This window comes from Podarcis filfolensis (genome assembly GCF_964270895.1).
Source record: "Podarcis filfolensis genome assembly, contig: HAP1_SCAFFOLD_100, whole genome shotgun sequence".
Taxonomy (NCBI): Eukaryota; Metazoa; Chordata; class Lepidosauria; order Squamata; family Lacertidae; genus Podarcis; species Podarcis filfolensis.
Window position 1 is genome coordinate 508 of NW_028149471.1, and position 9,493 is coordinate 10,000.

Sequence of the window (9,493 nt, forward strand, 5' to 3'; positions counted from 1 at the left end):
AGGGGCCTCTCCAGGTCTTCCAGGCAGTTACCATGGGATCATAGAGAGGGAAGGGACCTCCCTAGGTCCTCCAGCCTGACCCCCTTGCAGGAGACCATAGAGAGGGAAGGGACCTCTCCAGGCGGTTCTGAGGGGACCATAGAGAGGGAAGGGACCTCGCTAGGTCCTCCAGCCTGACCCCCTTGCAAGAGACCGTAGAGAGGGAATGGACCTCTAGGTACTCCAGGGATCATAGAGAGGAAAGAGACAGCATCATAGAAGGGTTAAGCCAGAAGGGAACCCTCTGGGTCCTCCAGCCTCACCACCTTGCAAGAGACCATAGAGAGGGAAGGGATCTCTAGGGATCCTAGAGAGGGAAGGCACAGAATCCTAGAAGGGTCAAGGCAGAAGGGAACCCTCCAGGTCATCCAGCCTCACGCCCTTGTAAGAGACCATAGAGAGGGAAAGGGCCCCTACAGGTCCTCCAGGCGGTTCTGAGGCGATCATAGAGAGGGCAGGGACTGCCCCCTTGCAAGAGACTATAGAGAGGGAAGGGACTCCTCCAGGTCCTCCAGGCGGTTCCGAGGGGACCATAGAGAGGGAAGGGACCTCCCTAGGTCCTCCAGCCTGACCCCCTTGCAGGAGACCATAGAGAGGGAAGGGACCTCTCCAGGCGGTTCTGAGGGGACCATAGAGAGGGAAGGGACCTCTAGGTCCTCCGGGGATCATAGAGAGGAAAGAGACAGCATCCTAGGAGGGTTAAGCCAGAAGGGAATGACCATGATGGTGATGTTGACCATGATGGCCATGATGATGACCATGGCGATGATGATGATGATGGTCTTGATGATGATGAAGGACATGATGATCATCATGATGATGATGATGATGAAGGCCACGGTCATGATGATGATGGTCATGATCCTGATGATGGTCCTCAAGTTGATGTGATGATGATGATGGGCATGATCTTGTTGATGTTGGGCATGATCCTGATGATGATGATGGTCTTGATGATGATGAAGGCCATGATGATGATGGACATGGTCATGGTGATGTGATGAAGGCCATGATGATGATCTTGATGATGGTGTTGATGATGGTCATGACGATGATGATGGTGGTGGTGGTCTTGATGATGGTGTTGATGATGAAGGCCATACGATGGTGATTTTGATGATGATGATGGAGGCCATGATGATGGTGATGAAGATGATGATTCTATGGTCTCCTCTGCTCTTGATGATGTGATGATGATGAAGGCCATGATCATGATGACGATGGTCCTGATGATGGTGATGGTGATGATGATGGACATGGTCATGATGATGATGATGATGAAGGACATGATGATGATGATGGACATGATGATGATGATTAAGGCCATGATGATGATGATGATGATGATCCTGATGATCATGATGGGCATGATCCTGATCATGATGATTGTCCTCAAGTTGATGTGATGATGATGATGGCCATGATGATGATGATGGTGGTGGTCTTGATGATGATGATGAAGGCCATGATGATGATGATGGCCATGGTCATGATGATGATGGCCATGGTCTTGATGATGATGATGATGATGATGATGATGAAGGACATGGTCATGATGATGGCCATGATGATGATGATGGCCATGGTCATGATGATGATGGTCTTCAAGTTTATGTGATGATGATGATGATGGTGATGATGAAGAACATGATGATGATGGACATGATGATGAAGGCCATTGTCATGATGATGGACATCATGATGATGATGATTAAGGCTATGATGATGATGATGATGGACGTGGTCATGATGATGATGAAGGACATGGTGATGATGAAGGCCATGGTCATGATGATGATGATGATGGGCATGATCCTGATGATGATGATGATGATGGTCCTCAAGTGATGTGATGATGATGATGGGCATGATCCTGATGATGTTGGGCATGATCCTGCTGATGATGATGATGATGATGGTCCTCAAGTTGATATGATGGTGTTGATGTGATGATGATGATGTTGGGCATGATCCTGATGATGACGATGGTCTTCTCCTCGCAGGCCAGAGCGGCGCCGGCAACAACTGGGCCAAGGGCCACTACACCGAGGGGGCCGAGCTGGTCGACTCGGTCCTGGACGTGGTCCGCAAGGAGGCCGAGTCCTGCGACTGCCTCCAGGGCTTCCAGCTCACCCACTCCTTGGGCGGCGGCACCGGCTCGGGCATGGGGACCTTGCTGATCTCCAAGATCCGAGAAGAATACCCCGACCGCATCATGAACACCTTCTCGGTGGTCCCCTCCCCGAAGGTCTCCGACACGGTGGTGGAACCCTACAACGCCACCCTCTCGGTCCACCAGCTGGTGGAGAACACCGACGAGACCTACTGCATAGACAACGAAGCCCTCTACGACATCTGCTTCCGGACCCTCAAGTTGACCACCCCCACCTACGGAGACCTCAACCACCTGGTCTCGGCCACCATGTCCGGAGTCACCACGTGTCTCCGCTTCCCCGGCCAACTCAACGCCGACCTCCGCAAGCTGGCGGTCAACATGGTCCCCTTCCCCCGCCTCCACTTCTTCATGCCCGGCTTCGCCCCCTTGACCAGCCGAGGTAGTCAACAGTACCGGGCCTTGACCGTCCCCGAGTTGACCCAGCAGATGTTCGACGCCAAGAACATGATGGCCGCCTGCGACCCGCGCCACGGCCGCTACCTCACGGTGGCCGCCGTCTTCCGGGGCAGGATGTCCATGAAGGAGGTGGACGAGCAGATGCTGAACGTCCAGAACAAGAACTCCTCCTACTTCGTGGAGTGGATCCCCAACAACGTCAAGACGGCCGTCTGCGACATCCCGCCGAGGGGACTCAAGATGTCCGCCACCTTCATCGGCAACTCCACCGCCATCCAGGAGCTCTTCAAGAGGATCTCGGAGCAGTTCACCGCCATGTTCCGCCGGAAGGCCTTCCTCCACTGGTACACGGGGGAAGGGATGGACGAGATGGAGTTCACCGAGGCCGAGAGCAACATGAACGACCTGGTCTCGGAGTACCAGCAGTACCAGGACGCCACCGCCGAGGAGGAGGGGGAGTTTGAGGAGGAGGCCGAGGAGGAGGCCGCCTAGGAGGACCCAGAACGACCACAACCACCCATCCCCATCCATGTTCTCCTTCATATGATCCATGTTGACCTTCTTCAGATGTTCTTCAGATGTTTCCTCAAAAGTTGAGCCTTCCATCTTCTCCTTCAGATGTTCCTCAGAAGTTCTTCAGATGTTTCCTTCCATGTTCTCCTTCAGATGTTCCTCAGATGTTCCTCAGAAGTTCTTCAGATGTTTCCTTCCATGTTCTCCTTCAGATGCTTCCATGTTCTCCAGATGTTCTCCAGATGTTTCCTTCCAATGTTCTTCAGATGGTTCCTTCCATGTTCTCCTTCAGATGGTTCCTTCCATGTTCTTTCAGATGTTCCTCAGATGGTTCTTTCCATGGTGGTTCTCCATCCTGACCTTCCATGTTCTTACCAGGTCCTCCTTCAGATGTTCTTCAGATGTTTCCTTCCATGGTGACCTTCCATCCTGACCTTCCGCCTTGCTTCCATGTTCTCACCAAGTTTTCCTTCAGATGTTCTCCAGATGTTTTTTTCCATGTTCTCCATCAGATGTCCTTCAGATGTTTCCTTCCCTGGTGATCTTCCATCCTGACATTCCACCTTGGATCCATGTTCTCACCAGGATGTTCTTCAGATGTTTCCTCTCATGGTGACCCTTCCATCTTCTTCAGATGTTTCCTCTCATGGTGACCCTTCCATCTTCTTCAGATGTTTCCACTCATGGTGGCCCTTCCATGTTCTCCTTCCCATGTTCTCCTTCAGATGTTCTCCAGATGTTCCCTCCCACGTGGACCCTTCCACCTTCTCCAGCTCCTGCCCTCCCAGCTCCTCCTTCCCATGGATCCCCACCAACGTCAAGACGGCCGTCTGCGACATCCCGCCGAGGGGCCTCAAGATGTCCGCCACCTTCATCGGCAACTCCACCGCCATCCAGGAGCTCTTCAAGAGGATCTCGGAGCAGTTCACCGCCATGTTCCGGAGGAAGGCCTTCCTCCACTGGTACACGGGGGAAGGGATGGACGAGATGGAGTTCACCGAGGCCGAGAGCAACATGAACGACCTGGTCTCGGAGTACCAGCAGTACCAGGACGCCACCGCCGAGGAGGAGGGGGAGTTTGAGGAGGAGGCCGAGGAGGAGGCCGCCTAGGAGGGCCCATAACGACCACAACCACCGGCTTTCCGTTGACCCCTCCATCTTCTCCTTCAGATGTTCCTCAGATGTTCCTCAGAAGTTCTTCAGATGTTTCCTTCCATGTTCTCCTTCAGATGTTCCTCAGAAGTTCCTCAGAAGTTCTTCAGATGTTTCCTTCCATCTTGGATCTCCGTTCGTCTCCAGGTGTTTCCTTGCATCTTCTCCTTCCAATGTTCTTCAGATGTTCTTCAGATGTTTCCTTCCATCTTCTCCTTCCAATGTTCTTCAGATGTTCTTCAGATGTTTCCTTCCATCTTCTCCTTCCAATGTTCTTCAGATGGTTCCTTCCATGCTGGCTCTCCATCCTGACCTTCCACCTCGCTTCCATGTTCTCACCAAGATGTCCTTCAGATGTCTCCTCCCATGGTGACCCTGCCATGTTCTTCAGATGGTTCCTTCCATGTTCTCCTTCAGATGTTTCCTTCCATGGTGACCTTCCATGTTCTTCAGATGTTTCCTTCCATGGTGGTCCTCCATTCCAACATTCCACCTTGATTCCAAGATCTCACCAAGATGTCCTTCAGATGTTTCCTCCCGTCTTCTCCTTCAGATGTTCCTCAGATGTTTCCTTCCATGGTGCTTCTCCATCCTGACCTTCCATATTGGATCCATGTTCTCACCAAGGTGTCCTTCAGAGCTTTCCTTCCATGTTGACCCTTCCATCTTCTTCAGATGTTCTTCAGATGTTCTTCAGATGTTTCCTTCCATGTTCTCCTTCAGATGCTCCTCAGATGTTCCTCAGATGGTTCCTTCCATGGTGTCTCTCCATCCTGACATTGGTTCTCCATCCTGACCTTCCATCTTGGATCCATCTTCTCACCAGCTTCTTCTTCAGATGTTCTTCTGATGTTTCCTTCCATGATGGTTCTCCATTCAGACGTTCCACCTCGGTTCCATCTTCTCACCAGCTGATTTCCTAGAAGGTCCTCCACGACGTTCTTCTCCTCCCGTTGGTTTCCTAGAAGGTCACCTCTCCCCTTGGTCCTCCACTACGTTCTCCTGACTCCTAGAAGGTCACCTCCACTCAGAAGGAACCTCTCGACGTTCTTCCTGCTTTCCTAGAAGGTCCTCCACGATGTTCTTCACCCAACGACTCCTGTTTCCTAGAAGGTCACCTCTCAGTCCTCCAGGACGTTCTTCTGCTGTTTGTTTCCTAGAAGGTCACCTCTCAACGCTCTTCCTGCTTTCCTAGAAGGTCCCCCACGCCACGATGTCCTTCTCCCGACGGTTCCTGTTTCCGAGAAGGTCACCTCAGTCCTCCAGGATGTTCTCCTGAACCAATGGCTCCTGTTTCCTAGAAGGTCACCTCTCCCCTCGGTCCTCCAAGATGTTCCTGTTTCCTAGAAGGTCACCTCCCCTTGGAAGGAACCCCTCTACCCGCCTCTTGGTATCCTAGAAGGTCCTCCAGGACGTTCTACAGCTCCTGTTTGTTTCCTAGAAGGTCACCTCTCTACGCTCTTCCTGCTTTCCTGGAAGGTCCTCCACGACGTTCTACAGCTCCTGTTTGTTTCCTAGAAGGTCACCTCTCCCCTCGGTCCTCCAAGATGTTCCTGTTTCCTAGAAGGTCACCTCCCCTTGGAAGGAACCCCTCTACCCGCCTCTTGGTTTCCTAGAAGGTCCTCCACGACGTTCTACAGCTCCTGTTGGTTTCCTAGAAGGTCACCTCTCTACGCTCTCCCTGCTTTCCTAGAAGGCCACCTCTCTACGCTCTCCCCACTTTCTTAGAAGGACCTCCCCATGTTCTCCCAACCACTACCTGTTTCCTAGAAGGTCCCCTCTCAGTCCTCCAGGACGTTCTTCAGGACGTTTCCTAGAAGGTCACCTCTCTACGCTCTTCCTGCTTTCCTAGAAGGACCTCCACTTGTTCTCCCAACCACTGCCTGTTTCCTAGAAGGTCACCTCTCCCCTTGGTCCTCCAAGACGCCCGTTTCCTGGAAGCTCACCTCTCGACGCTCTCCCTGCGTTCCTAGAAGGACCTCCCCACGTTCTCCCAGCCACTCCCTGTTTCCTAGAAGATCACCTTTCAGTCCTCCAGGATGTTCTTCAGCTGCTGTTGGTTTCCTAGAAGGTCACCTCTCTCCTCGGTCCTACAAGATGTCCCTGTTTCCTAGAAGGTCACCTCTCTACGCTCTTCCTGCTTTCCTAGAAGGACCTCTACATGTTCTCCCTGTTTCCTAGAAGGTCACCTCTCAGTCCTCCAGGACATTCTTCAGCTGCCGTTGGTTTCCTAGAAGGTCCCCTCTGCCCTCGGTCCTCCAAGACGCCCCTGTTTCCTAGAAGGTCACCTCTACGCTCCTCCTACTTTCCTAGAAGGACCACCACATGTTCTCCCAGCCACTCCTGTTTCCTAGAAGGTCACCTCTCTACGCTCTCCCTGCTTTCCTAGAAGGACCTCCACATGTTCTCCCTGTTTCCTAGAAGGTCTCCTCTCAGTCCTCCAGGACGTTCTCCCGTTTTGTTTCCCGGAAGGTCCCCTCTCCCCTCGGTCCTCCAAGACGTCCCTGTTTCCTAGAAGGTCACCTCTCCACGCTCTTCCTGCTCTCCTAGAAGGACCTCCCCTGACACCTGCTTCCTAGAAGGTCACCTCTCGGTCCTCCGAGACGTTCTCCTACCAACCGTTGCTCCTGTTTCCTAGAAGGTCACCTCTCAGTCCTCCGAGACGTTCTCCTACCAACAGCTCCTGTTTCCTAGAAGGTCACCTCTCCCCTCGGAAGGCACCTCTCCACGCTCTTCCTGCTCTCCTAGAAGGACCTCCCCCAACACCTGCTTCCTAGAAGGCCACCTCTCGGTCCTCCACCATGTTCTCCCAACCACTCCTGTTTCCTAGAAGGTCACCTCTCAGTCCTCCAGGACGTTCTTCTGTTCCTGTTCCTGTTCCCGTTGGTTTCCTAGAAGGTCACCTCTCCCCCTGGTCCTCCAAGATGTTCCTAGTTTCCTAGAAGGTCACCTCACCACGCTCTTCCTGCTCTCCCAGAAGGACCTTCCCCGACACCTGCTTCCTAGAAGGTCACCTCTCGGTCCTCCGAGACGTTCTCCTACCAACCGCTCCTGTTTCCTAGAAGGTCACCTCTCGGTCCTCCGAGACGTTCTCCTACCAACAGCTCCTGTTTCCTAGAAGGTCACCTCTCCCCTCGGAAGGCACCTCTCCACGCTCTTCCTGCTCTCCCAGAAGGACCTCCCCCGACACCTGCTTCCTAGAAGGTCATCTCTCAGTCCTCCACCATGTTCTCCCATCCACTCATGTTTCCTAGAAGGTCACCTCTCAGTCCTCCAGGACGTTCTTCTGTTCCTGTTCCCGTTGGTTTCCTAGAAGGTCACCTCTCCACACTCTTCCTGCTTTCCTAGAAGGACCTCCCCGACACCTGCTTCCTAGAAGGTCACCTCTCAGTCCTCCGAGACGTTCTACCAACAGCTCCTGTTTCCTAGAAGGTCACCTCTCCCCCTGGTCCTCCAAGACGTCCCTGTTTCCTAGAAGGTCACCTCTCCGCGCTCTTCCGGCTCTCCCAGAAGGACCTCCCCCGACACCTGCTTCCTAGAAGGCCACCTCTCAGTCCTCCGAGACGTTCTCCTGCCAACAGCTCCTGTTTCCTAGAAGGTCACCTCTCCCCCTGGTCCTCCAAGACGTCCCTGTTTCCTAGAAGGTCACCTCTCTACGCTCTCCCTGCTCTCCTAGAAGGACCGTTCTCCCTGTTCCCTAGAAGCTCCCCCCTCTCGGTCCTCCAGGACGTTCTCCCGTTCTGTTTCCCGGACGGTCCCCTCCACCCCCTCCCTCCCCGCTCCTCTGTGGTTGTGACGTCACACCCCGTGGTTTCCGGCGGCCAATAAAAAGCCTCGTTTGATGATGATGATGATGATGATTCTTTTTAATTGGTTGGATGTCAGCCCTCCCGCTGCCGCCGCCGGAGCTCAGCGAAGAAGGCCTGGCGGGTGCTGTTGCCAAAGGTCTGGGCGTAGCTGCCCCGGATGGCTGGCGGGGGGGAGAGAGGGAAATATTAATAATAATAATAATATATAATAATAATAATAAAAAAATAATAATAATATAAATAATAATAATAATAATAATAATAATAATAATAATAATAAATATAGTGCATTATATATATATATATATATATATATATATATATATATATATATATATATATATATATATGTTGCCAAAGGTCTGGGCGTATAATAATACGTATAAAAATAGAAAATATAAATATAAATAATATGAATAATAATAATAATAATAATAATAATAATAATAATAATAATAATATATATAGAGAGAGAGCGCATTATATATATATGTTGCCAAAGGTCTGGGCGTAGCTGCCCCGGATGGCTGGCGGGGGGGAGAGGGAAATATTAATATTAATAATAATATAAATAATAATTATATTAATAATAATAATAAATAGTAATAATAATTAATAATAATAATAATAATAATAATAATAATAATAATAATAATAATAATAATAAATATAGTGCATTATATATATATATATATATATATATATATATATATATATATATGTTGCCAAAGGTCTGGGCGTATAATAATACGTATAAAAATAGAAAATATAAATATAAATAATATGAATAATAATAATAATAATAATAATAATAATATAGAGAGAGAGAGAGCGCATTATATATATATGTTGCCAAAGGTCTGGGCGTAGCTGCCCCGGATGGCTGGCGGGGGGGAGAGGGAAATATTAATATTAATAATAATATAAATAATAATTATATTAATAATAATAATAAATAGTAATAATAATTAATAATAATAATAATAATAATAATAATAAATATAGTGCATTATATATATATATATATATATATATATATATATATATATATATGTTGCCAAAGGTCTGGGCGTATAATAATACGTATAAAAATAGAAAATATAAATATAAATAATATGAATAATAATAATAATAATAATAATAATAATAATAATAATATAGAGAGAGAGAGAGCGCATTATATATATATGTTGCCAAAGGTCTGGGCGTAGTTGTCCCGGATGGCTGGCGGGAGAGGAAAATAATAATAATAATAATAATAATAATAATAATAATAATAGTAATAATAATTATATAAATAATAATAATAATAATAATAATAATAAATATATAGATAGATATATAGATATATATGTTGCCAAAGGTCTGGGCGTAGCTGTCCCGGATGGCTGGCGGGGGGGAGAGAGGG

At 49.0% G+C, this 9,493-nt stretch overlaps 3 protein-coding genes and 3 long non-coding RNA genes across 6 annotated transcripts in view; 4 read left to right on the forward strand and 2 right to left on the reverse strand.

Moving 5' to 3' along the window:
* Positions 1-2,017: 2,017 nt before the first annotated feature.
* On the forward strand, positions 2,018-3,105 carry LOC310755040 (tubulin beta-4B chain-like). The gene has a single exon (XM_083631717.1). It carries the CDS (start codon positions 2,204-2,206, stop codon positions 3,101-3,103), a length of 900 nt encoding a protein of 299 aa, XP_083487843.1. The 5' UTR covers positions 2,018-2,203; the 3' UTR covers positions 3,104-3,105.
* A 49-nt stretch (positions 3,106-3,154) lies between these two features.
* Positions 3,155-5,637, forward strand: LOC310755041. Its single transcript, XR_014544131.1, has 6 exons — positions 3,155-3,301; positions 3,356-3,430; positions 3,503-3,649; positions 4,952-4,987; positions 5,103-5,474; positions 5,581-5,637. It is a non-coding gene; the product is annotated as an uncharacterized lncRNA (long non-coding RNA).
* LOC310755037 (tubulin beta chain-like) lies at positions 3,836-4,368 on the forward strand (the record flags this gene model as incomplete). The annotated part of the gene is made up of 1 exon (XM_083631713.1): positions 3,836-4,368. The coding sequence occupies one exon, from the start codon at positions 3,836-3,838 to the stop codon at positions 4,232-4,234; it is 399 nt and encodes a 132-aa protein (XP_083487839.1). The 3' UTR covers positions 4,235-4,368.
* Positions 5,638-5,775: 138 nt separating the features above from the next.
* LOC310755043 lies at positions 5,776-7,316 on the reverse strand. Its single transcript, XR_014544133.1, has 3 exons — positions 7,272-7,316; positions 6,085-6,145; positions 5,776-5,836 (listed from the first exon to the last, which is right to left on the reverse strand). It is a non-coding gene; the product is annotated as an uncharacterized lncRNA (long non-coding RNA).
* Positions 6,933-7,468, forward strand: LOC310755042. Its single transcript, XR_014544132.1, has 3 exons — positions 6,933-6,973; positions 7,175-7,296; positions 7,363-7,468. It is a non-coding gene; the product is annotated as an uncharacterized lncRNA (long non-coding RNA).
* A 678-nt stretch (positions 7,469-8,146) lies between these two features.
* The window catches only part of LOC310755036 (ciliary microtubule inner protein 2A-like), a 42,030-nt gene continuing 40,683 nt past the window's right edge, over positions 8,147-9,493 (reverse strand). Inside the window, exon 9 of the mRNA XM_083631712.1 lies at positions 8,147-8,246. Within this exon, the coding sequence (XP_083487838.1) occupies positions 8,158-8,246 (89 nt within the window). The 3' untranslated portion in view covers positions 8,147-8,157. The remainder of the gene's footprint in view (positions 8,247-9,493) is intronic.

Bases quoted from the DNA above. Each gene is read 5' to 3' on its own strand.
- LOC310755040 (XM_083631717.1), top strand. From the start codon at position 2,204: ATGGGGACCTTGCTGATCTCCAAGATCCGAGAAGAATACCCCGACCGC.